Raw genomic sequence first — 26513 nt, 5'->3', positions numbered from 1 at the left:
GTTTACTGAGCTCGGTTTTTTTCCACCTCTCAGAGGAGAGCCAGTGTTGTGTTCATAAAAATCCACTGCCTGATCACATCTGTTCAAGCAAGGGCAAACACCAGAGGACAGTCATCTGTGAGCAATGCAGATGATTACACCAAAACAAAATGTAGTCCCCAGGTCACGGTATTATTGTTTCATTTCAAAGTATTTACCACGAATTACACTGCAGCCATAAGCCACATAGTGTACGGCTTATTTGCGGTTTTATTATGCAACCAGCTCAGCAGCTTAATATCATATGTTTCCAGTGCAGTGTTGTGTATCTGCTACACACAGGCATGTATAGCCTACACTGTTATTGTCAGTAGAGGGAAATATCTCGCAATTGAGACAGACATTTAACCAAAAAATACAAACTCTATTGTGTGCATTAACAGTAGGAGGTGACTTGAAACCTACCTGCTTTCTTAAAGGTGTGCTACAGCAATATAGTACTGTACTTCCGTAAGTACATAATATGGGAGACTCATACAAGTGACATTTTCAAAGGACTGATCTGAATGGCATCAGAGGCATCAGATAGGCTTGTCTTAAAAATTTGAACTGGGATGTTGGGAAAAGCTGCCCTGATGATATCATGAGGGTTATTATCCCAGATGTGAAACAGCTCCCCCAGAGTGTGTTGTGTTACATGTTACAGCCTTGCTTGTCTAAGTTTTCATTAAAGGTCTGGGCTTTAATTGCTGATTTGATAAGCCAGTGCACTGGGTTGCACCAAAGCCACACCACTGTCTAGCTTTCAAAATGACAGAGTGGTATCTTTCCCAGGAGAGTGTCTTTGGTTTCATCTATACCTCTGAAGTGTGTGACTTGGTGAGGTGCCAAACCCCCAGACACCTAGTGTAAAGGGAGACAGCCATTTTAAGCCATAGGTAATCAATGCTGCCTGTGTTGGAATCTGATAGTTAGTGCTGACATGTAAAATGAGCTTTGCAAACAATTACTGATCAAATTAATAGTATGAACAGGCTAATTTACACCTCTGAAATGCAAGACCTCCACCTTAAACAGAGTTTGATAGATGTTAGACAGGTAGATGGATGATAGATTAGTCTAAAAATCATTAAACCCATCTAAGTGGTTCATCCATCAACACTAAGGTATGCAAGTACTTAATTTTGTACATGTACGTAATTTTTGTTATACATAAAGAAAATATTAACAAACTATCATCATTTCAAGGTCATGTGTTTCATACATGTGTGTTTCTTTTTGCTGTGGCCTCTAAGCTTCTGTTTAGTTCTCAGAGTTAAATACACTCACATCCTAATTATGTAAGGGGTTTAGAAGCGATGGCGGTCGATGATAGCATTAAGGCGAGTGTGTTTCAAAGGGCAGGCCAGTTTAGTTTGTGAAGCTTACACCAAGGTCTGTCCCAACACCAAATGTTAAAGAACAACAGAAGTCATGTTAAAAAATAAACTTGAATGGTCATGTAATACTGATGATGAAATATAATATGTTTATGGAGAATGTGGCCCATTATGAATCCATTGCAAAAAAAGTAATGCACCATTCATTGCTTTACCATGAAAACAGGATGTGGCAGTGAATACCACATCTTTGGTTCAGATTCAGTCAAGGTCGTTGCCAAAGGTCATCATGTTGTGTGTTACTCAGTGGGTCCCCATGAGAGGAGGTTGCCTTCTGTGAGGGACAACAGATCAAAGACATCATTAAGTCTGGTGTACAGTGGGTTCTGCAAGGGTAAAGGCACATACTATGTTACTGTGATGTCCTAGATTCAGATTTAGTAGGGCGGTGAATAGACAACCACTGCTGATACTTTGACAGTCTCATTGGCTTTGCAGGGTTTGATCAAGAGCATGTGTTCTTACTGAAGTATATGATAGTAGCATCTGAGGCAAATAGTGATATGCCACACTGGATCAATCACTGAGGAGCACATAACAGGAAATACTCTATATTTCAGGTTAATCTACTTCATAATTAGGAACAATTTCAATGGGTGTGCAGTGTCCTCTACTGGGTAATGGCTGCAGTTACAACCAACTGAAATCTAGTAGGTAGGAGTGCATGCCATGAGGTAAACAATCAGATCACGTAATGTAAATACATTAAAATGATGGGGTTTTAACGCAGACAGCTCCATAAGCTGAACAATAAGCAACAACATGGCTTCTCCAGAGGGTACAAGGACTGACTTGTTAACATCTTATTTAGAGCCAGAGCAGCCAGATAAACACAATTACTCAAAGCAAACAATTTTTATAGTTTTAGAAAACATTCAGCAAGCTCAAATTTCAAAGGCTTTAACTCTGTATCACTAGATACAGCACATTCTTGGGACAGATTTCCTTATTACTAAGAGCTGGCACTGCATAATGAACTTTCCATTTTCTCTACCACAAAAATAGAGCAATCACATTTAACCCATTTGCAATTTTTTGTTTTCCAAAACAAGAAACGATTCTATTTTCCCTTCCACCTGAAATGCTCCATTTGCCATTACATTTTGTACATTCCTGGTCCAGTGACCATGGTAATCCCCTGATTTTTCCTCTGGCATCACCATGAGGTTAATTCTGTATTTGTAGTGAGGTATGTATAACTGTTGAATGGAGTCCGATGAAATTTAGAAATGATATCCCCTTTAAACCTGCTAAACATACACATTTTAGAATTGTTTTTGTGAATTTATCCTTCCATTAGTGTTTGCCTCAAAGTACCACTGTGCCACTGGCATAGCTGTCGAAACTGTGTTTTATGACATGAAGCAATTTATGGGATAGAGCACAGATAAAGTTAAAGATCAAACTCTGAGACAATATTTTATCTGAATTTTTGCTAGAGAATCATGGCGATTTCTTTAACGTGACTATATAACAAAATGTTGCTGCTGGACTACTTTCATTATTGTAGATTATCTTTTAATCCTTCAATTGTTTTCTCTATAAAAATGTTTGAAAATAGTGAAAAATTACTTGTATATACCTGTGGGAATATATATAATATAATAAATAAAAAAATATATATAATAACACACACACACACACATATATAATTTTCCATTTATTGTCTCTTATGTGACAAAAACAAAGCATAAAATTCACATTTAAGAATATGAAACTTGAAAGCTGAAAATTTGAATATTACAACATTGTCTGATTAATTTCTCTTTATTGACTAGGTGATTTATTGACTAATTGTTGCAGCTCTTAAGTTAATGCACATTTTCAATATTATTTAAATATCAAAATACAGCCACCAGAGGGCACCAATAAGACAACACAAAAATGTAACTTCCGGTAATCTTATACAACTGACTCTTTTAAAAAGGAATACATTTACACATATATGAGTTTACAGAGATGTTCTTATACAATCATTTGAAGCATACTTTGAAGTAACTTAAAGAGAGGATCAGACAGTTAGGTGACAGTCCTGTTTATACATTTGAATGTCCAGAGATTAGATGTAATTTGCAGTGTGCTGCAGTAGCATCAGTAACCCACCGTCCACTTGTATTTTACCATCAGATAATGACTGAGATTAATGGTGATATCTCTCCACAATGGGACACAGAAATATATTGCAGGTGTGTACAAGCAGAGAGCAGCATGAGAGCAGGAAGTGGTTTTCAGAGTCTGACAAACCGATCTCGGCAGGAAGTGCAGCCTCGCTTTGACAGGAAACCAGTCTTAACAGTCAACAGTCCATACTCCCACAGGTAGCTGATAACAGATGGATACTGTCTCTCTGCTTTATTGATCATGGTATAAACAACAGCCATAGTCAAACTGAGTCTACACCCTTCCCTTACTCATTTTTGTTAGACAGAGAGGGATGTTGTCTTTTATTACATATGTCACCCTAATTACACTTCTAACTACCATTAATTACCATTAATACACTAAGTACACTTCTAAACATAGGATCATAAATCTCAAGTCACTGTATTTGAATGACTGACTAACAACTTCTTATCTTTTAAGTATCTTCATAAATAAGAGAAGACAGAGAGAGTAACTGTTAGAGTGTCCTTGAAACTCCATCATTTAAATGAACTTAGAATGTAAAACCACATTTCTCAAACTGATACTTCAGCAGACTAAGTGACTCATTAACTGACAGACACACAGGTTTCCTTTGAAGTGGAAGGAGCTGATAACTACAGCACCTACAGCAGGCCTACATCTAACTGCACTTTGAGTTAAGTTAATGCACAAATAATAAAAAGCTGATTTCTCCAAGAAACCCTGGGTCATGTAAGTTTAAGGGGACATTAGAGAGGGAGTTTCATTTGGAGGAAACCTTAGACGTAAAAGCAGAACAGGAAGCAAGGAAGAAAGGAAGTATTAAGTGAAAACATACAGGGCGGACAAAAATAGTGAGATTTCTGCAAATAGGTGAACTTCTCTGTGCCATTTCATGAGGAAGCAAACAGTCTGTGAGTAAGAGGAGTTGGGTGCTGCAGCAGAGCAACCACAGACAGAGCACGTCGTATGTTGTTGCCGGATAACGTTTTGCAAGACAGGAAACGAGAAGAGCAAGAGAGATAGAGCCAGTACAGGCGTGGACAACTCTGTCATCCTTAACACGGACAACAATCTCTAAGATAGAAGTAAATCAGAGGGGGAACACGCAACCTGTTTGAATTTTGTTTGATGTATCCTTGAGAGAAGAGACAGAGCTTGATTCACAAACACCCTAAAAATCTGAAATGGGCACCGAGGAGAAAGATTCTGAGCCTGCAGCTCAACAACCACCAAAGGAGCAGGGATCACCAGAGAAGGAAAAGGAATCTCCAGTGGAACCTCCTCAGGGACAAATATCTGAGACCTCCGACCCCCTCAATACGTACAAGTGGCACACTGGATCCAAGGGAACACTTGATGAGGTGAAAGAAGAAGGAGGAGGAGCAGCTTCTTCCACATCTACAATTGATAAGATCCAGAAGGCCTCCACCAACAAATGGAGCAAGATGCAGAACTGGCGCAAAGCCATGAGTGAGGACCCCGGGGAGAAAAAATTCATCTGGTGGGAAAGGTGGAGAGGGAGCCAAGCCAGATAAAGGAACCACCGGAACCAGAAAGAACCCCTTCAGAAGAGCCCTGTCCGAGCCTCCAGGCTCACTGTTCGCAGCCCTCTCCCCTTCCTCCAGTGCAGCCAGCTCAGCTAATGCAGCTTCATCCTCAGCTGCTGCAGAGGCCTCAGGCGTCTCCTCCACAGACCCTTCACAAAGAGCAGGTGGAGGGGCGCTGCATAAAAAAGTACCTGAGGACTGTTTCCCAGAAGCTCAAGAGGCCCAAGCTGCAGAGTCGGAGCAGCACCCCATCATTACTACATGGTAAAGTCCTTTTACATATACTCAAACTATTTTAACTTAATTTCTCAGTCCTCTCATTTCATGTTTGACATTATCAGCAGCTGTATTGCGTAATGTGGGATGACACAAAAATGTAATTTAAACAACTCCATGTTTGGAATGACACATTTTGATACAACAAACACATCAACTTATGGTAACATGTGAATGCCGACATATAAAATGCACTGAGCGACATTTTGTTGTCATGTATCAAAATGGTTACCTCATGGGTTTGAGTATGATTTCCTTTTACTGCATGTAGTATCAGTGACACAATGGAGTAGGCGGGGTATGTGTGACTTTCTTCACAATGACACGTGATTAATACAGATGTATTACTGTATTTCAGTCGTCTAATGTCACGTTAAACAAAGTAACATAATGATGATATCTGTAGAAATAGTTCCATTTACCTGGGGATTTTCTGAGGTTAAATTCTGGAAAAGGTGGAATACATTAGCTTACCAATAAAAGCTACAGTGGTGTATATTTTCATTGGAGATAAATGGAAAACTCAATCAAAATTCAAAAGCAAAAGATCTGATCTCAGAAAAGTTAAAAAACCTTGAAAGGGTAATAAAAAAAAAAAAAAAAAAAAACAGACATTCCTGAGTTATCATTGAATTAGAGTTTAAAAAACACCTGATCACAAATGTCTGACAACTATGCAAAGCAATCTGCATCTGTGGTAACCTCAACGTGAGACTTACTCATATTCCTCAGATTTATAGACTTCAAGATATGGTTAATTTTTCACCCTAATTTGTACTGTAAAAATAATGAGAAAATAAATTAAAGCCAAAATAAATGCTAACAGAGTGGTATAAGGAGTTTTTTAAACAGTATATAAGAGCATCAAACTCATTGTCAAAATCAGTGATTTACATAGAGTCCTGGTGTAATCGCAGCATTACCCTTTTTAAATGCATGCAAATGACCAGGTGACACTGGAACTCAAGTGTTTACACACAGAACTGAAGTGTCTGTTTTACACAGACAATCTGATCATTGTTTCAGCAACTCAGGAGACTTTATCAGAACCCCAGCCTTCTTCAGTCAGTACTGTCAGACCCTCACAGTGAACATGGCAAAGACCAAAACCATCACTTTCAAAAAAGGTGAAAACTTCAGAGAAATGACCCAGAAATTTAAAGTAGCTGTAAAGAACAACAAACCAACCCCCACAGGAAACTTGTGCTCTGCTGAGACAGAACTCAAAGCAATACAGGTTAGATAAACTAGTTAGAAAAAAACATCTGGTCTTGAATCAACTATGGTACTGAAGTGTGTGGCTCCTTAGAACACAAAGACCAGTTAAAATCTTGTACACGTATGAAGAAAAAAAAACCTTCATTCCAGTATTCTTTGCTTTTAATGGCCATAAAAATGTGATAAAAAAAATCTGCTGCCTTCTGATACAATAGTCAAATATTAAAAGCTGGTACTGAGACTGGCTGACCTTTCATCTAGTGACATTAGAAACCCCAGCTGACATCTGGACAGCTTCAGAGAAGAATACATACCCAAATGTGAACTTTGGGTAGGTATATCCACACTCACAAACACACAAAAACTTGCTGTCATCTGAGATTTTAAAAATTGATAAAGAAGGAGCAAATCTCATTCATTATGTAAAATGTCACTTCCTGCCACCATTTTTTTTTAAATCTCTTCTTTTAAACCAATTAATATTTAGGTGTTATCTATTTATCCTACACTGTCCTGTGGAAAAACTTAATTCTACTTACATTTACTTAACTGTCATCATCATTATGCTTCAGCAGGATATGCAAAATATCTTACCAATAAAGCTTATTAAAAAGGAGAGAATGTAAACTTGAAGTACTATGCAAATACATGCTGAAGGACATGCACATGAAGACAAAACTACAGAGAAACCACAGGATGTGCGCAGTTCATCCTGGTGTGTCATGAAAAGAGAGCGATAGCATCTGTAGCCTCAGCAACTCCACAAATGGGAGTGGCCATGTGCTGTGGGAGATAACATGCCATAATTACCATAAAATAAAAAAAACAAACAAGGGTCAGCATGTGCCTCCAATTACACTACTTCAATATCCATATATCATAAAGGATAAAGCATATGTTTGGTTCTCTAAAGTAAGAGAAATTACACTAATTTATTTTGCAGTCTGTATTTAGCATGAAGTTGCATTTTGCGCATAAAGAGCTTACAGCAATGTGTGTAGCAATGAATACTGATGTAAGTGTGTGCACATGTGTGCTTGTGTGGCAGATGTGTGTGAGGCTGAAGCAGCTGCACCCACTGAACTCCCACGACTACAATGGGCCCCACCTCAGGAGGTCCCCTTATGGGACATCAGCAACTGTTCCCTTGAGGATGGACAAATTGTCATACCCCCAGAGGAAGAGGTACCAACACACACGCATACACATATACATATACACACATACACACCACTCACCAACTGCCCATGGTTCATCAACAGTCTATAACACTTGCAGACACAGTGCGAGTGAGAAAAATATAAAAAATCACTGAAAAGAATGCAGTCTTCAGAGTTGTTTATTTTGATAGATTATTTTTCTTTATTCTTTATGTGTGTGTATGTGTGTGTGTGTGTGTTTTTTTTCTCAGCCAACAATGTGGACCCGAAATCGTGTCAGCAGTTGCCTGTCCAACCTCAGCATGCAGAACCTTGTAGATATCGACACAGGTTAATACTTCACCCGCACACACACACAGAAACACACACACATAGTATGTATGTAAAATCAAGCTAAAATAAAGAACAATTCTGTGCATTTTAAAATGCAGTGAACATTAAACAAAACCATGAGGAAATTAAACAAGCATAACCAACATAACAGCCACTGACATCACAGCCACACTAAGTATGATAATGCAGACAGTCACAGAGGAAATAGCTGATGTTTATGCGTGCGAGTGACTGTCAAATTGCTTCCTCTACGTTTTTTGGGGAAGATAGCATCACGCCTGGGTGTTCTACCAGCCCAATGAAAGCTTGTAGAGAGCGAAAGGGCATAGTCAGTATCTGCTTCCATTCAACTCTACCGGTTTGCTGAGAAGACGCTCAGACGCTGTTCTGTGGAAGTGACTGATCCTGCATTGATTTTGGCTGGTTGGTGTGGTGTCACCATCAACATATGTTAATGAAGAGAGGAAGGCTATGTTAAAGGGACAGAGATCGAAGTAACAAGACTGTGACAAACGTGCAGACTAAATGATGGGATTTAGACGCTGGTTTGTCTGTGGTGGGGCTTTGGGTAAGCAAAAGATAAAGAAAATCTGTTTGACAGAACTTTGTGAACTCTATGTACATTCAGATGTTTGACTTTGAAGATGTCTTCACCTTATAATTATAGGGTTAAAAACAGTGACACTGGAGACACAAATCAGGGGAAATTGTAGCAGAGCATGATTTTCCAATTTTATTGTTTTAAATAAGTGTCGCTAATAAGAATGTCTGCTGGTGAAGTATGCACAATTAGTAAACTTTACTTAGATAAATGCAGCTCCAGCTGAAAACCACATCCTGTATGGGCTAATCTGATTGTATTTGCTAATAATTCAGTTGAAGTGCAGACATGAGTACTGCTAGTGGTGGTGGAACAGTTAGGAGTTTGAGAAAATGTTTGATGTTACGGAATGCCAATTAAAACAGTGGCCTGGAAACAAATTACTCATATAATAGAAAGACATAAAATGCTGGCTGCAAACCCTAAATGAAAAATAAGCTATACTGGGGTGCCCCCATAGCTGAATGGTTGGTGTGTGTACCACATGGGCCTTAGTACCCTGAGCAGCTGGTCCCTGGATCAACCCCCGGACCGGCTGGACCTTTACTGTATGTCATCCCCCCCCCCCTTTCCTGTCTCTCTCCACTGTCCTGTCCAAATAAAGGCAAAAAAGCCCCCAAAAATGTATTTCTTTAGAGAAAATTTGCGTTACAATATTATAAAACATTTACATGAAATGACTCATTGTCAATACAGAGTGTTTGCTTTATCCTGATATTTAGAATGTAGCCCTGACCATGTGGACATGCCAGGTGGTCCTCGACCAAAGAGCCAAGACACTGGTGTGAAAGTGAGTATTTTACACAAAGGAGATAACAATCTTTCTGCCGACCCAAATTTCCTGTTGATGTAATACATAATTGTCCTCAAACACCATGCTTACCTTCTTGACCCTTAGGCGCTGATTAAGCGACGTCTGGAGAACAAGACCAAGAGGCACAGCGCCCCACTAGGACTAACCAAAGGAAACAAGTACAGTACATTGTATTTTGTAAGACAGTATAGTCCATAAGTACTGACACTTGCTCTGTATTCCAAAATATCTGTTTTTAAACGATTGGAGGGAGGCACTACAGGTTTACATTGTCTCTGTGAGATGGAGCTTTATGTTAATGTCAGCATGATAAGATGCTCACAATGACAATGTCAACATGCTAATGTTTATTGGGTATAATGTTTACAATGTTCAATGTTAGCATTTTACTACATGCTAACAGTCACTACCTCCCACAAAAACACAAAGTACAACAGAGGATGGGAATGTCATCAGCTTTATAATAACAATATTTGGTCATATAAGATTGATGGGAAAAATTCTATCTAATAGTTTCTGGATGGATGTTGGTACATTAGATTGGGAGGAGGAAGAACAAGACCCACAGCACCAGCAAAATCCATAGGCTTCATCATCTGGGTAACATGGATATCTGTACAACATTCCATGGCAATAATCTCTACCAGAAATCTTTTTTTTAAAATTCCCATAATGACAGGAAAGAAGAGATTTGAATCTATCAGTTTATATTTATCACATGTATTCATGTACCCTTTCAAAGTATCAGCAGTCTGTGAAAATTCTACATAATGCTGGTGTCTCATTGACAGAACAATGGGTAGTAAAAGATTTAAATAAATTGTGTTACCCTCAACAATTCATGGTATTTGACATCTGACTTTTTTCACTGTTCATTTTTAAGGCACTATGGATCCCGAGAGTCTGTGTCAATTCCAGTTGGTGCAGTGGGGAATCTAGACCTGAGTGCAGACACCAGCACTGTCATCAGACCAGTTCACAGCTCCATTCTGGGGGAGAAGTACTGCTTTGAGGTAGACTTTGACTTGTGCATGCTCCTGCAGGTTCTTTCAAGTCAAACAAAAGAAACTTCCTATCCTAGAATGGCTAACAGCATTCTGTTGGTTTCAATGTATTTACAGGTGATCAACTCTGAGAACACTCACTGCTTTGGCTGCTCCTCAGCTGCTGAACGTGACCGCTGGATTGAGGACCTAAGACGCGCTGCCCAGCCCAATAAAGTAAGCCTTCTTAGCCATTTAGCCACATCCAAAAATGTGTCATCCAAAATCTAAATACTTATAAGAAGATCTAAATCCATCAATGTTCACAGGATAACATTGAACGCACAGAGTACTCCCTGAGTCTGTGGGTAAATGAAGCTAAGGATCTGCCACCCAAACGGCGTTATTACTGTGAGGTACACTTGGACGGGACCTTGTTCGCCCGTACCAGCAGACGAGCTGTTGGCAAGCCATCTAACAACTCCGGTCTGGCAGGGGACAGCTCTACTGGATCTTCAGGAGGCCTGGGGGCCAGTGGAGGTGTGGCTGGAGGGTGTCAACTATTCTGGGGTGAATTCTTTGAGCTGGATAACCTGCCCTGCGTCTCTCAAATCACCTTACACCTCTTCCGCGAAGAGGACCCCAAGAAAAAGCGCCACTCTCGAGATGAATCCAGCCTGCAGCCACTGGGAAGTGTGCCCATACCTTTGGCTGATATCCGAGGGAGAACCTATCAGGAGAAGTGGTATCCGATTACTCCATACAAGGCCTCGGGCACAGCAGGAAACAAAGAGCTGCTGGGACCACAGGCATCACTGCGCATCAAGGCCCGTTTCCAGAATCTGCAGGTGCTGCCAATGGAGAAATACAAAGAGTTTGCTGAGTATGTGACGGTGGATTATGTGGAAATGTGCAGAAGTCTAGAGCCACTTCTGAATGTCAAGGAGAAGGAAGAGCTGGCGGGAGCTCTGGTCCATGTACTGCAGAGTATTGGAAAAGCCAAGGTGAATAATGAGCTAACTGCATCGTAATTTTGAAATAGCACAGTAGAAAAATATCACTAAACTGTAATAATAAGGAATGATAACATTTTCTCTTAACTGAATGCGTATGCTTCAGGAGTTCCTCATTGATTTGGGCAGTGCAGAGGTGGAGCGTCTTGGAGAGAAGGAGGCACTGATCTTCAGAGAGAACACACTTGCCACTAAAGCCATAGATGAATATATGAAGCTTGTTGGTCAGAAGTACCTCATTGACACACTAGGTAGGGTAGCTTAGTGGTACAGATGCCTTCTTATAATTGGTATTGGTTGGAGATTTGTTTTTGCCAATCTCTGTGCTTTTCTTTTTCACCTCAGGAGACTTTATCACCCGTCTTTATGCCTCTGTGGAGAACTGTGAAGTTGATCCTCGTAAATGTCCTGCCTCTGAACTGGCAAACAACCAGAAGCACTTAAGGGAAACCTGTGACGAGGTGGTGCAGAAGATTATTGAGATCCATGGGTGAGAGGGGAGAGCTCATCATAGAAAAACATATGAAATAACAAGCAGAAGTTGTGTTTAAGTGGAGTTCACAGAGCTGCTACTTGAAATGCTTTTTTGCTTTCAGACCCTTTCCAGAAGAGTTAAACAAGATCTTCTCCAGTTGGGCGGAGCTGTGTGAAGACCAAGGCAGACCAGAGATTGGCCAACGTCTCATCTCTGCTTCCCTCTTCCTTCGCTTCTTATGTCCTGCTATCCTCAGTCCTTCTCTTTTTGGTCTAACACAGTCTTATCCAGAGCCAAATACCCTGCGTACCCTCACCTTAACTGCCAAAGTCATCCAGAATTTGGCCAACTTCACCCTGTAAGTAGCTTCTTATCTGCATAGACAGTCAAATACATCACTTTTCGTGCACTGAGCAAAATACCTGCTGACACACTGTATTCTAGGAATGAAAATGATGACAACTTCTTAGTTTATCTGAAGTGGCTTATGTAAATTAAATCTCTCGTTCTGATTCAGGTTTGGTGAGAAGGAAGAGTACATGCTCTTTATGAATGAATTCCTGCAGCAGCACTGGGATGGAATGAGGGGATTTCTACAGACAGTGTCCAATCAAGACACTGAAATCCCAATGACTTCCTTTGATGGCTATGTCGATCTGCCTCTGCGCTTGGCTGTGCTCCATGGCCTGCTAGTAGACATCATCTATCAGAGGGACCAGGTAGAATGGAAAACCAATTGGTCCAGTTTGGTAGTTAGTTGTTAAGATTTGTGTAACTTTCACAGTATTAATCATTTGTGTGTACTTGAACATAAAGCTAGTGTTTGATTGAACAGCAAACTGTTCAACATACGTTATAGTTTCCAGTCTCCATGAGCCAGTTTGGGGACTCACATGCAGAGAAAAACTCAATCACTTTTAGCTCAGCTGCTGTGCCTCCTAATCCTTATGGTCTGGTTATGCTAGAAAAGAATGAGTGTATGACATGTTGTCTGACCACATCCAAATGGCAACACTTTAAGGTGAAGTGAAAAAGTGGTTGTCATAGAGAGAGGTGAGACATGGTAATTGTTTAAATATGGGGATGACACTTTTTCAGACAGTCTCTGGTAAAAAGCATAGTGTAAACATGAAAATGTCAGAAATAGTTGTGTAAAGAACTAAAAAGGGGGCTCAAGGGAGAAAGACCTAATTAAAGACCTAGTTTGCTATGAGACATTTTCATTTCAACCTGCCAGACTAGCTCCAGTTGTGGTTAGCTGTATACATTGTGACTGATGTTTCCATGTACAGCTTTTGTTGGTACCATTTTTCTTATCCACAGAAGGTATCAAGACACTGATAACATGTTTAATGACTTAAAAAAATTAAATAAATTTGACCTAACAGGTAGCTTGTTTTTCCTCAGGACACAATTGACAAGCTGCACCCTCTGCCTTCAATTCTGAACCAGATAACAGAGTCACTCGGCCCAGAAGCACCTCGGATCATAGTTAGCAGGTATGTTTAAGGCCCATATCTTACTTAACATGTCAGCAACATGTGATGTATTATGAACTTGAATATGGTGCACTTATATGTTACTTAAGCAGGCTCTTTCTTGCAGCCAAATGGGACAAGCCAAGCCAGTTTATGTTCCTCCTAAAGATTTGGGCAAGTATAGCCCTCACCAGTCATCCCTCCAGCAGCTGCCTGTGGACACCAAAGGCCCAAGAGAAGGGTATGATAGCTTTATATATGTTACTGGGCTCAGTCAAGGTTTCTGGATGTCAATAGTCATGAAGGTGATTTCTGACTGCCCTGTTAAGTTTATGTACCAATGATCCATCCAATCATCCAATTAATATCACCCAGTGGTGGTATGGTTCACTGTGGCTACAGTGCAGGTATGCAGACTTCCTTAGTTGCTAGACCTCCAGATCCTTTTTGGGAAATTCAGAGGTATTCCCAAACCAGATAGGATTGTAGGTTCTGGGTCCTTGGTCCGGCCCAGAATACCACCGCAAGAAGTTGTCAGGAGGGCATTCTAATCAGATGCCGAAATGACTGCAACTCATTTGAGTTCTTCACCCTATCCAGTCACATATGTCCACAGCCATATTCTGTCAGTCACACACAAAGCTCATGACCACATGTAGAGGTTACAAGTAGATCAACCTGTAAGGCCTCTTCAGACTGGCCAGTAAAAGGATCTGTTTATGCTTGATCAGAACCTGTTCATCTGTTTACATACACAGATAATAGCACACATTATAAGACAGTCACTTGGAAAGCATAGTTTTGCATTTGATTACATATATGAAACTAAATAGTTATGTCAAGAATGAAACAGGGAAGTTTGAGAAAGTTGTTCAAACCCTGGCTTGTCTCACACGTTCACATAGTTGACTAATCCAAGCATGAAGTGGGTGTGAGAGTCAGATTGTCTGTCTGTTAAAGAAATGGTTGGAAACGGTTCTCCCTAATCCAGTGTTGGGAAGATCTGGTTGAGGGGGTTTCAAAACCTGTAACACTTAAAATGTGATGTTCTTCCTCATCCCCCACCATACAAACAGTCAAGGATTTTCTTGAGTGCAAAAGAATCACCATTTCACTATGTTTTATTGCAAAAAATCTCTATGGTGAAAGGCCTCTGTTATATTATTGACAAAACTAGCTGGATGGTACCCTTTACTCAATTCAGAATATACACATATAGTGCACAATAGATGTGTCAGGCCGAGATTAAAAGGCAGGACTCAGACGCAGAGATGACGTAAATAAAACAGACTTTATTAACAACTAAGGTTCTCTCACTGAGTGACAAAGAAACAGAGGCTATAAAATTATCCTAGGGCAGATAAGAAAACAAAAACAAAAAGTCACTCTCAAGAGGAGGAAAAAAACAAATGAACGGAGGCTAATAAAGTTAGAACAAATCAAAATCACTCACAGAGGAGGCAAACAAAAGGCTATGAACAGATTTAACAAAAAACGCTCCAACAGGAGGAAAGCCAGAAAAGCTCTAAATAAAACTCTCTCCTAAAAAACGGAGGACCTAAGATAGCTACGAACATAAACGAGTAAAACAAGATCGCTCCAAAAGGAGGAAAACAAACAACTATGAAAGTACTCTAAGACTAAGGCGAGAAACTAAGATATCAAAATTTACAAACAAAAAAAAAAAATCACTCTTACAGAGGAACAATGGCTTACTGGAGGCAACACTGTGGATACAAGGCTGGAGGCGAGTCGGGTGAACAGACGAAGACACTCTGGCAAAAGACAAACCAGACACAGACTATTTAAACACGCAGAGGTAATGGGAAACAGGTGGAGACAATGAGTAATCAGGACACACAGGTGACACATGAGGAAGGGCAAGTGCTCTGAAACGAGAGGAGAGTGAATCCTTCAAAATAAAACAGGAAATGACAAGACCAAAATCCCAAGATAAGACAAACCTCACCGCCGTGTGACAAGATGCAGAATGGTTTAACCTGTTAGAATGATTTGCAGATTTTCCAAATACCATCATATGTTGTATGGCACTTCAATAATTAATATATTTATCCATTCACTCAACAGGGATGGCAAGACTCACAGGAGCATGAGAGAGAGGAAGCCAGTCACCAGAACTCAGAGTGCTCCACACAGACGTCCCGGTCATCCAAAACATGCCCTGAAGAGACAGACAAGTTCTGAAGCTCTGCCAACATCTGACCATGAACAAGAGATGGAGACCAACCAGCCACTTATCTCACCACCAAATACCGTGAGTACAAAGAGGAACTGTGAGTCTAGCTCGGCTATTTTGGCTACTGCGCTCAGCAGGTCATGTGCTCATGCCTCTTCTGGTGGCTATATTGAAATACTACATGCTTTAGAATATGCAATAAATATATAGAGTAAACATAATTCTGACTTTTATGTTAATACCGAGATGGCTTTGTCTGGTTAATCAGAAGGAATCATGTTGACAATCTTCCATCTTGTTTCAGAGTGCTAGCATCAAACGCCAACCTGCACCAGTTCCCTGGATCAAAGTTATCCACAACAGAGAGTCAAGTGAGATGAAGACTGAGCATGAGGAGTTCAGCTTATTGGACAGGGTATGTCAAACCTGCTGCCTACTAAAGTAACCTGATTATGGTTGTAAAGTATATGATTTCATTATCACATTTCATTAAATGTCAATCTGTAATTTACACACCAGCATGCTCAAGAGCTGTCAGAGCTTCGTCTGGGCATAGAGCAGGTGACAGAACGTGAGCTGGACATGGCAAAGCGCCTGGAGGACTTCATCATCCAAAGCCAGGACCAGAATACAATGCTGCAGGCTGAGGTGAACGAGCTCCGGAATCTGCTGGCTGTGCGAGAGGAGCAGCTTGCTAGTGCCACCTTCAGGTAGCATGGTTTCACAGTAACATGCATGCTTCATCTGTCATAAAATGTATTCAGTGTTCAAGCTAAATATATTTATTTTTACCTGCATTTTTGTTGCATTTATTCAGTCTGCATATTCTGTGTATTCCACACTTTATAACTTAATCTCATGAAAACTAAATGAAGTTGATTATATCTTTTAGATTGGATGCAGAGAGCAGTACGCTTTGCTGTGTTTGAATTGTTATTATTAATTAGTCTCCAAATTATCTGCAACTGAAGTGTTCTGTTCTTGTCTAAATGGATGTCTCTTTTATCTGTGTCTGTCACAGGCTGGGTGTAATTGAGGAGGAAAGGGAGGAGGATGAGAGGAAGCTAAGTGTTGCCATTGCAGCAGCTGAGCGAATGAACGTACTGGTAAGAAAGACAGAGAGAGCCAATTATCAAGCAGGGAAGAAATAAAATGCACTTTGAAAGCTTTGTTAAAGGAGCAGTTCACCTCACAATTCATTTTTTATCATTCAACTCAATGTCAGTCAAAACTGAGCTCTAACACTGAGCATGTTTGTGTAACTCATTACTATACACAGCCTAACTTGTAACTGTTAAAGGGTAATTTTTGAAGCTTCTAGGTGAAAAGCGTTTCATTTTTGAACATTTTTTGAAGCCTAATAATTGCACTATTTGTGTCCCATGCACAGTTGTGGATGAGCTCTGCTTCAACAGCTGGTACAATACAGGAGTTAATAAGACAAATACTAAATTAAATTCATTTGAGAGAGAGTTGTTTTGGCCCTTTTAATGTTTCCCCTGGCCTGTGACAAATTTGGATTTAACAATCAGTACCTATTGTAAACAGTTCACATTTAATGCAGCTTTTCCATAATACTAAGGTAATTACTGTGGTGGCAGAGACCCCTTCTGATAGAAAAAAACATTTCAATTGCATGAGATAAAAAAAAAACAAAACAAAACATACTGATGGGTGTTTCCTATGTGCTCACAGGAGGAGCAGTTTGCAGGCCTGCTGAGGGATCTTCACCAGCTCAGTGAGGCCTACAACAGTGGCCAAAACAACATACAGCATTCTGAAAAGCCACACATCAACAGCAACTGAGCCCTGATGTCTTCACTATCACAATTTTGTATAAAAACATATATAAAGTTCATGTGGAAACCACTGCCTGAAGTTTCCATTTTGGTTTCCTGGTTAGATGTAAGTTTATTCTATAAACATACTCACAATAGATCAAGAGCCAGCAAACTCTGGCTCAGCTGAACATGAGACCTACAGAATTTGTCTGCTTTCAGCTTTTACTGTATCTCAGCTACAGATGCATTTGACTTTAAAACCTTACTGATAAATAAAATAAATACAACCTGAAGTGTTTCTCTCAGTGCATTCTGTAGTGTTCCATACAACAGTGGTGAAAAACTCAGTATATGCAAATACTGTATTTAAATATGGCTTCGAGGTAATTAGATTTTAGTTATGATCATATGGTGCTTTGTTCTTCTATTCTCTTTATACTTCTACATTTCAGAGGAAAATGTTGCACTTTATACTCCACTACATTGGCAATCTAAAAGTCTATCAATATCAATCAGTATCAATCTAAGCCGGTTTACATCAACAGCTACAACAGATAGCAACATGTTCTATCAGGAGAGGAACATGCAGCAAACAGCTGCTCAACGCATGTCACATACTGAGGGGCACAATTAAAACACTGTCACATTGAATGTGATAATTATATTGTTGTTTTTTTTTGTTTGTTTTGTTTTTTGTCAATCTTGGTGTACTTTTTATCTATTTTACTTTTTTTTTTTTTACTTTGAATTATATTGTTTTTCCTTTTTTTTCATCTCATTAGTGACCGACGTTACCCTTGACACTTTCGCAATATTGGTCACCTGATATTCATGCCAATATAGCATACTGATAGAAGGAGAGAGAGAGAGAGGGAGAGAGAGGGAGAGAGAGAGAGAGGGTTGTGCTTATATTGTCTCTGTCACGGTACCGGGTCACTGTACTTAACAGCACGTCAACATACTGTTCGAAGCTACAGTATCTCTATCGACTTGGACTGCTTTATCCTGAATTTGGCTACACTCGAGGACTGAAGGTACTGTGGGAGATTTATCTGAAACGTATTGTAGCTTCTTAGTCGCAGAATTTGTTGTTCGTGTACTAATTTGTGAATCGCTATCTGTAGCGTATGTCTGCGTCGCGCTGAATGTATGAATGAATGAATGAATAATTTCCACCACACAATGAGAGTTTTACACAATGCTGCTATTTAGCTAATAAAATACACAAAACTAGCTGAAAGCCGTCGATGTCAAGACTACTTTTCGTTTTACTTTGGAAATGAATCTGTACTTTCGTTTTCACGCACTTCACAAGTTAAGTTTCGTTTCTCCCTCTCAGCCTCGCCTCCTCTGAGCTCTCATCATGGCCGCAGTGGACGAGGGTCAGTTTTCCATCATGAGTCTGGAGGATGAGCTGACCTGCAGCATCTGTCTGAGTACCTTTGAGTGTCCGGTGACCATCCCCTGCGGACACAACTTCTGCCAGGACTGTCTCCTCGCCACCTGGAAGGAAACTTACAGCTGTCCTCAGTGTCGGACCCACTTCCCCACCAAACCGGAGCTGAAGAAGAACACGGTCCTCAGCACCGTGGTGGAGACCTTCAACCTGAGGTCGAGCAAGGGCGAAGAGAAAGAGGAGAAAAAAGCAAAGGAAAAGGATGTCATACGCTGTGACACCTGCATGGAAGCAGAGGCGTCCCAGACCTGCCTCACCTGCATGGCCTCTTTCTGTGAGGAGCACCTGCGTCCTCACCGGGAAAATCCCAGATTCCGTCTCCACCAGCTGAGTGAGCCTGTCGGGGACCTGTCAGACCGCATCTGCTCAGACCACAGCAAGCTGATGGAGTTCTTCTGCAGCCAACATGGCCGTCCAATCTGCAGCCTCTGCCTCCAGCAAGTCCACAAAGGCTGCTCCTTCACGACCCCTGAGGAGCAGAGGAACCTAAAAGAGGTCTGTGTGTGTTTCACCTGTGGACTTAAAAGGGCTAGTTCAACCAAAAGTATTCTCATTTATCTCTAGTTGTTATCTAGCCATGCATGCAGCTGCAGTTTCCCCTCTTCTGACATATATGGGACCCTGTTGTAGTGATGGAGTTTGTGAGAGATTTAACCAGAGAGGAGGTGGGTTTGATCACCTGACCATAACCACCCAGTGCTTTTCAAAGCAGAACCCACATTCTGAAACGGAAGAATCAGGATTAAGCTCAAAGTTAATTAATGTAACCCAGAAATAAGGCTCTGTGAAAAATGGTCCATGACTCTGTGTGAACTGTATGTGTCTCTGAATGAAGTGAATGCATCATGTTTCTCTGATTGTAGTCTGACCTAAGAGATAAGTTGAGTTTGCTGGATGGGAAGATTTTGAAGAACGAGACTGTCATAAATCAAATGAAGGACATGCAGAATAAGTTGAAGGTAACTCTAAGCATTTATTTTGAAATTTATTATTATTATTTATTGTTATATTTATATTTTTTCATCAGATCATCTGATGAAACAATAACACACTTCAGTTCAGTGATAAGGTTTGCCTAAATAGCTGGTTGATATATTTAGTTGAATATATTTCCTAAGCCACTGAAAACTGTATTGTGATGGTATCATTGGTACCAATTAAAAAAGTTTTGATGTAAGAAATTTCAGTTTATTAAAAAATAGTTGAAATTAAAAAGATATTACCAAAGCAAAATAAAACAGTCAATAATAACAAACTGTATTTTCAAATAGATTTTTAATTTCCATTAAGTTAATTTCTAAATGAATTTATTGATTTTTTTTATTGTAGCATTAATTTTTAATTCATGGAATGCATTTCTCATTACTGATCTGTTAATGGAGCCTCTCATGGTCCTGCCCTAGGACTCAGCAACCAACAGGAAGAAAGCTGTGGCAGCTGAGTATCAGCAGATGCGGGACATGTTGATCCGGGAAGAGCGTGATGCTCTGACTGCTGTCGACCGAGAGATGGAGAGTGGTCAGACCAAACACAGGACTCTGATGAAGAAGTTTGCTGAGAACATCGATAACATGAGCAAAGCTAAAGAAGATATCCACAGTCTGCTCGGTCAGTCACAAACACTGGCATTCCTGCAGGTGAGACAACTGTGGTTATCAACCCACACAGCCGCATTTCCACACAATGTCAACAGTAAAAGAAGACATGATACACACTGCATGATACTGCTCTGAATGACTCAAGTCTCAAGTATCTGGTAAATGATTTGAATAATTTAGTAAGGAAAGCAAAAGCTCCCTAGATGGTAAGGACTCGCTCTCAAACACACACACACACACACACACACACACACACACACACACACACACACACATACACACACACACACACACACATATAGCTATATTTGAGTTTTTCACCTTAGGAAATAATAGAGCTTTATCTTGACTGTTTTGAATAAGACCTTGTTCCATCAAAGAAAATAACACTGTGCTCCTCTTCTCACAGGGGTCATTTAATCTGCCCCAAGCTGTAAACTTTGACCCTTACGCCCCTCGAATCAGCCTGGACTCCAAGAAGGTGATCACAACACATGCCTTTGCTGCTGCCTTAAAGGAGTATCTGACAGAGATCTTTAAACAGCCTGTTGAGGCCAGACTGCAAATGATTAAACCAGGTGAATACACAGGTACATGTATAGGCAGGAAATTTAACAGACAAAGATGCTGTAAGAAAGTCCAGTGAATTTAATCATGCTCAATTTTGTTGCAGAAATTAACACTGACATTGTTACATCTGGTGAGTCTGTGCCATGTGGGAATTGGTTCAGATAGAAATCTAATCAAAATAATCATTTAAAAATATTCCTCAAATTGGTGCTGAATGGTGTGGTGGTGGGTTATCGGGGTAACTGTTTAAAGCCACATGAATAAAAATAAAAACATAAAAAGACAACTGTAATGACATTGTCTGGCATCTTCTCAGGTGAAAAAGCAGCTTCTGCCTCAGGATTTAAACCTTTGAGCCCTGGGCCTCACGAATCCGGTATGTTCATCTATCAAGCACATAAGATTTATATGTGTGTAAAACTAACAAGGATTTTATAACACTTAGCAAATGACAGTTCCAAACTAAAAGGCCTTTTTTTTTATTTCAGAGCCACAGTGGCCCCCAGGGCATCTCAAACTTCCCAGGTCCCACAGTCCAGGTCCAGGTGCCCAACCCAAAGCAGGCCCAAAGAAGAAAAACCAAAGTAAGTTTTTTTTTTCTTTTTTTATTAGACTACTAGACTAGATAAACTCAGTCGCCCATTTATTTTAGGGACACCTAGTTGAAAGCAATGCACAAAGTCCTATATTATATATAGGAAATACTCCATATTTCAAACCAAGTATATTCAGGGGCTTTACAGCTCTTCAAAACTTTCACTTCAGTTATAACACAAACTTATGTTTTTTAATTTAATTTTTTGTAGAACAAACCAAAAAACCTCCCCAATCCACTGAGGACACAGTTGGAAATAGGAATCTAGCCCGTTCAATGGAAAACCTGTTGGAGTTTGGTGGGAAAGACAAACCCAGAGGCTGCCCCCCTGCTGCTGAACCCAGTCAGATACCAGGTAGACACCATCTGCAGTGGATAAATGAGATGGCTTTTTTGAAAGATAAGAGTTCTCCATTAATTCAGCATTTCTATAACATCTGGACTAACGAAGGATAATTTAAAAAACAGGATCAAAACTGATGTAGCAAAACCTACTATACTACCTACTACTGACATATTTTATTTTACTATCCCACACTCTTCCACACTTCTTCCTTGTGACAACTGCCTATGTTACCAACAATGCAAATCAACTGCTGACAGTTCAGTCTCAGATTTGTTTGTGTTATGCTAGTGGTGCCTAATGTAGCCTTAAGCCTCTAGCCTCGAGCAAAGATGAGGAACAGGCTGCAGAGGTCTGGTAAGCTCACTTCAATCTCATTCAACACCCCCAGAGTTTTCATTTTCAAACCAGTGGTCTTCAGCCTCAATCAGTGCTCACTCAGGTGACATCAGTTGTGGCAGTTTAGTGGGTCTTGCTGGAGCCAAAAAAGACTTATATAACTATATAACTCTCTTCCTCTTTTTAAGCTCCCACTCATTATCTGTAGGCCTGCTGACAAATGACTTTTTTGTTTTCTTCTGTTATAGAAACTTCAGACATTACCCCAAACATAACATCTGCTGAAAAAAGAAGTGAACTCCTGAAATGTAAGTCTATGAGTGTGGCAGGTTCCTCTCACAAGGCAGTGGCAATCGTGTTTGTTATTTGAATGGTCTTCCTTTCCTCTGTACCTTCTAGATGGCACAGTACTCACTTTGGATCCAAAGACAGCCCACAAACGCATCATACTGAGTGAGGGCTTCACCAAGGCCTCTGTGTCAGATGAGCATGCAAACTACCCCGACTGCCCTGAACGCTTTGCTGTCTGCTCCCAGGTGCTCACTTCCAAGGGCTTCTCTAGAGGGCGTCACTACTGGGAAGTCAGACTGAGCAGCAACAACTTCATTGGCATTGGCTTGGCTTACAGCAGCATTGACCGCAAAGGTCCCACCAGTCGACTGGGCCGCAACGCCCAGTCCTGGTGTGTTGAGTGGTTTAATGTTAAGCTGTCAGCTTGGCATAACAGCAGTGAGACCGTGCTGGTCAACCCCAATCCAAAGCGTATAGGTGTGCTTCTGGATTGTGAGGAAGGCACGGCTACCTTCTATAACGTGGCAGACAGGGCGTATCCTTTCCACTCATTTGTTTTCCCCTTTGCTGAAGCCGTGTATCCAGCTTTCTGGATTTTCTCAAGCGGCTCATCCGTTACTTTGTGCAAGCTGCAGGCATGAGGAGCGTATGCACATAGAATGGCATATGCAGCCACACACACTATCATACACACACAGTCAGCCCCTATTACTACTACTAGTACTACTTAGTGCTAACATCAAAGTTATAATGTCCAGGATGTTCCTAAAAAATTTTCTGTCTCGCCTTGCTCTCTGTCGGTGGATGGATATATAAAGAGCTGAAGGTCTGTGCCTGTTTGACCAAGAGTGTGGCAGAGCTTTGGCTTCACTCATTCAAAACAACATTTTGTTTCTTTGATTCCTGGCATTGTTCTTGCCAATGCCACTCCCTGTCCTCATTCACTCTCTAGCTTGTTCGACCACTGCTGCTCTCTCTCTTGCTCGATGAGCCAGTGGGGAAGGGCCAACTCTGAAAAATGTGTTTACAAACAGCAACCTTTAATAATGTACAAGAATAAAGTCTTAAATCTATTTTGCTGTTTGTCACAGCAGCTGAATTTGTGGTTATACGACCACAAAAATGAAGCTGGCAGAGCATCTGCCCCGGCAGGTTTCTCAAAACACCGGAAAAGCAACACAACTGGCATGACCTGCATCCCAAGTGACTGTGATGCATTTATGTGTTTGTCTTACAATTTTAAGAGAACACACAAAACACACTGTACACTTGCTGTACAGTGTGTTTGTGCCAGTGTGTGTCCTGTATTAATAGTGCAGACTACTTAACATACACTGGAGAATAGTTATGAATGTGAGTGGATGAAGAAGTGAATTCATCACTCATGTCAGTTCAGTGTTTTGATATGAAGTCTACATGTAAAAAAAAAAAAGATTCTTTTGGAGTGAACTGAAGTGTGGCTATTAAAGTTCTGGAGCTGGGTGATACTGCAAAAATGGGAAAGAGTACCAAAACAGTAGCATGTTGTGTGTTTAGCTGTGTTTTCAGCTGTCTCTGTTTGTGCACGTCTCTTCCTGAGGGATGGCTTTGGGGCTTTGTGATTGGATAGAAGACGCTTTGTGTCTGTTATGCTGTCCAGTGCACACCTGAACACTTCAATACATTGTCTGTAGGGTACAGATAATGTTTTTATCAAGATAAGTGAATATATTGTTTGTATCACCCAGCTCTATGTGCTCACTTCCTCAACTCTTCGACTGGTTTGGCTGATGAGAACAAAAGTCACATAGACTCTGTTTATATCAAGTTCTGACAGTCTCTTTTTTGTTTTTCTTTTGTTTTCATGGCATTTTGCCTTAATTGGTGGAGTTTAAGCTGGGAAATATTAGGGAACGAGATGAAGGGTGCAGCAATGGTCCTTGGCCAGATTAGAACCTTGGATGTCATGCTTGCATGGTATACCCCATAGAAATAAAATGTTATACTATTTTATATCTATGGTCACAAGAAGCCATCAGAATGCTCTGTTGGCTTTTTGTTAGGTGGGGGGAAGGTAGTAAGATGTACAGTTTCACAGGGGTAAGTTATTTGTTGCATGATACAAAGTTTACCCCTGTCCGTAAGATGTGCTGAAACACACTGGTGATATTAGTTACAGTGGCTCCATTCCTGATGTGGCACATCTGGAGTCCATCAGGTAAAGTGGTTGGTCAGTATGAATACTGATCATTTTCAACCAAACTTATGAGCATGCATATCTTGCAGATGCTAGAAGAAGTGAAATGACAGACCATATGGGTGTAAAGCAGTAGAGATCTGTCTACACAATATATAGCATATTAACAGTGAAGTTAGTCGTTTGAACCTGGTTCTCTTTTCTGAGAAAGGTAGAAGAAGCACCAACTTCACTGCATTTAAGAGGCACAGAAGACACTGCTGTCCAGAGTGACTTAACTGATAAGATCTCTGTCAGGCATTTCTGCTAGTACACTTCAGGTATCGGGCCTTTTTTATTAGGCTGCATACTGATATCAAAAGGCACTATGCTTCAATGCACAGAAAATCAGAACCAGTAAAGTGAGATATGCTGTTTTTATTATTTCTTGTGGCTTATCCTCACAATGGGACAGATATGTGAATCTACTGAAAGCTTTATGACACCGTAATAAGTGCATAAGATATTGTGTTGATGCTTGTTTGTCTTACTACCAAATGTAAATAACATAATGCTGTCTGTGCTTTGGTGAAATAAGGAAGAGTTTATTGCTTATAGTCCCTGTTTTTGGGCTGTAAAATGTATCCTAGATCAGCTGCAGACTTATGTGGCCCACAGATGCTTTTGTTGCTTTGTTGTTGATTGTCCATTGCTGATCCTCAGCTGAAATGTAGTTCATTATTGAGTTAACACTGAACCACCCTCTGTGTAAGCCTTCGATGTCCAAATGTCCTGTGCCCAGTGTCTGTGAAACAGGTGAATATGAAGTGCTAGTTGATTTAATTCAGTGTGCCCAACAGGAGAGGATCGGATATGAATGCATTTATGTGACGTGTGTGTCTTAAAGTTTAAAAAGATTATTACTGTGTTATATTTACTTCAATGAAAATCTCTTTGTATTAGAAATTAACCAGTGACTTCTATTAATATTTTTTTTTTTTCTGAGATTCTCTTCTTCTTTTCTCTTTACAAAGAGATAAACTTTTCTGCAGATGACAACATTAGTATTGAGCTGATAACTGATTCCCATCTAGCCGTATGAGAAGCTATATACACAGATCAACCACAACATGAAATCCTTGAGTCTAATACTGTGTAAGTCTGTCGAGACATGGATAAGACCTCTGAAGGTGTCCTGTGGTATCGGGCACCGATACATTATCTGCAGATTCTTTAAGTCCAGTAAGTTGTGAGGTGGGGCCTCCATGGAGTTGACTTTGTTGTCCAGAACATCCCACAGATGCTCTGAGATCTGGGGAATTTGGAAGCCAAGTCAGCACGTTTGACTCTGTCATACTCCTTATACCATCTTTGAACAATTTTTCAGATCCTTGTGCTTAGCCATCTTTCCTGCTTCCAACACATCACCTTCAAGAACTGGCTGTTCACTGGCTGCCTAATGTCTCCCACCCCTTGGCAGGTGCCATTGTAATGATGTGATGTAATGATGTGAATGTACTCACAGAATAGAGCTCTTAGGGTATCAGAGCTTAAAACTACAGAATATCATGTTACTGTGGTGATAAAAGTATCTTGGTTAAGTCAAAGTCATGTATGATCGAGATGGTTGTTGATTAATGTGATATTCCCCTACAAGACAGCAGTTAATAAAATGTTATGTTGATGATGCTTGCTTTTGTCGTATGGGGGATTTTGTAGCTATACATACATACATACATGTCATA

The 26513-nt window shown here is 40.4% G+C and overlaps 2 protein-coding genes across 7 annotated transcripts; both read left to right on the top strand.

The window, feature by feature from the left end:
- Positions 1–5187: 5187 nt before the first annotated feature.
- rasal3 (RAS protein activator like 3) lies at positions 5188–17714 on the top strand. 2 transcript variants are annotated; one of them, XM_018678515.2, is made up of 19 exons: positions 5188–5356; positions 7635–7771; positions 7998–8076; positions 9403–9470; positions 9579–9652; positions 10378–10507; positions 10616–10714; positions 10807–11481; positions 11597–11741; positions 11836–11980; positions 12087–12323; positions 12483–12684; positions 13373–13464; positions 13571–13684; positions 15532–15718; positions 15945–16055; positions 16160–16350; positions 16662–16746; positions 17336–17714. In XM_018678515.2, the coding sequence occupies exons 1-19, from the start codon at positions 5188–5190 to the stop codon at positions 17444–17446; spliced, it is 3051 nt and encodes a 1016-aa protein (XP_018534031.1). In that variant the 3' UTR covers positions 17447–17714. The 2 variants fall into 2 exon arrangements, with proteins under 2 accessions (XP_018534031.1, XP_050926826.1); XM_051070869.1 differs by lacking the exons at positions 5188–5356; positions 7635–7771; positions 7998–8076 and adding an exon at positions 8401–8647.
- A 574-nt stretch (positions 17715–18288) lies between these two features.
- On the top strand, positions 18289–26452 carry trim25 (tripartite motif containing 25). 5 transcript variants are annotated; one of them, XM_018678517.2, is made up of 11 exons: positions 18289–18455; positions 18761–19372; positions 19741–19836; positions 20281–20514; positions 20885–21053; positions 21149–21175; positions 21362–21421; positions 21534–21629; positions 21852–21995; positions 22571–22630; positions 22722–26452. In XM_018678517.2, exons 2-11 carry the CDS (start codon positions 18785–18787, stop codon positions 23252–23254), a joined length of 2007 nt encoding a protein of 668 aa, XP_018534033.1. In that variant the 5' UTR covers positions 18289–18455; positions 18761–18784; the 3' UTR covers positions 23255–26452. The 5 variants fall into 5 exon arrangements, with proteins under 5 accessions (XP_018534033.1, XP_018534032.1, XP_018534034.1 ...); XM_018678516.2 differs by having other exon boundaries at positions 20885–21065; XM_018678518.2 differs by lacking the exon at positions 21149–21175 and having other exon boundaries at positions 20885–21065.
- Positions 26453–26513: the final 61 nt, after the last annotated feature.

Source organism: Lates calcarifer, linkage group LG5, assembly GCF_001640805.2.
Source record: "Lates calcarifer isolate ASB-BC8 linkage group LG5, TLL_Latcal_v3, whole genome shotgun sequence".
Taxonomy (NCBI): Eukaryota; Metazoa; Chordata; class Actinopteri; family Centropomidae; genus Lates; species Lates calcarifer.
This window is presented reverse-complemented; position numbering and strand designations above follow the sequence as displayed.

Bases quoted from the DNA above. Each gene is read 5' to 3' on its own strand.
- rasal3 (XM_018678515.2), top strand. From the start codon at position 5,188: ATGCAGCTTCATCCTCAGCTGCTGCAGAGGCCTCAGGCGTCTCCTCCA. The intron at 11,981-12,086 runs GTGAGAGGGGAG...TTTTGCTTTCAG, and splicing joins AAGATTATTGAGATCCATGG to ACCCTTTCCAGAAGAGTTAA. The intron at 12,685-13,372 runs GTAGAATGGAAA...GTTTTTCCTCAG, and splicing joins TCATCTATCAGAGGGACCAG to GACACAATTGACAAGCTGCA.
- trim25 (XM_018678516.2), top strand. From the start codon at position 18,785: ATGGCCGCAGTGGACGAGGGTCAGTTTTCCATCATGAGTCTGGAGGAT. The intron at 21,176-21,361 runs GTGAGTCTGTGC...GCATCTTCTCAG, and splicing joins CACTGACATTGTTACATCTG to GTGAAAAAGCAGCTTCTGCC. The intron at 22,631-22,721 runs GTAAGTCTATGA...TGTACCTTCTAG, and splicing joins AAGAAGTGAACTCCTGAAAT to ATGGCACAGTACTCACTTTG.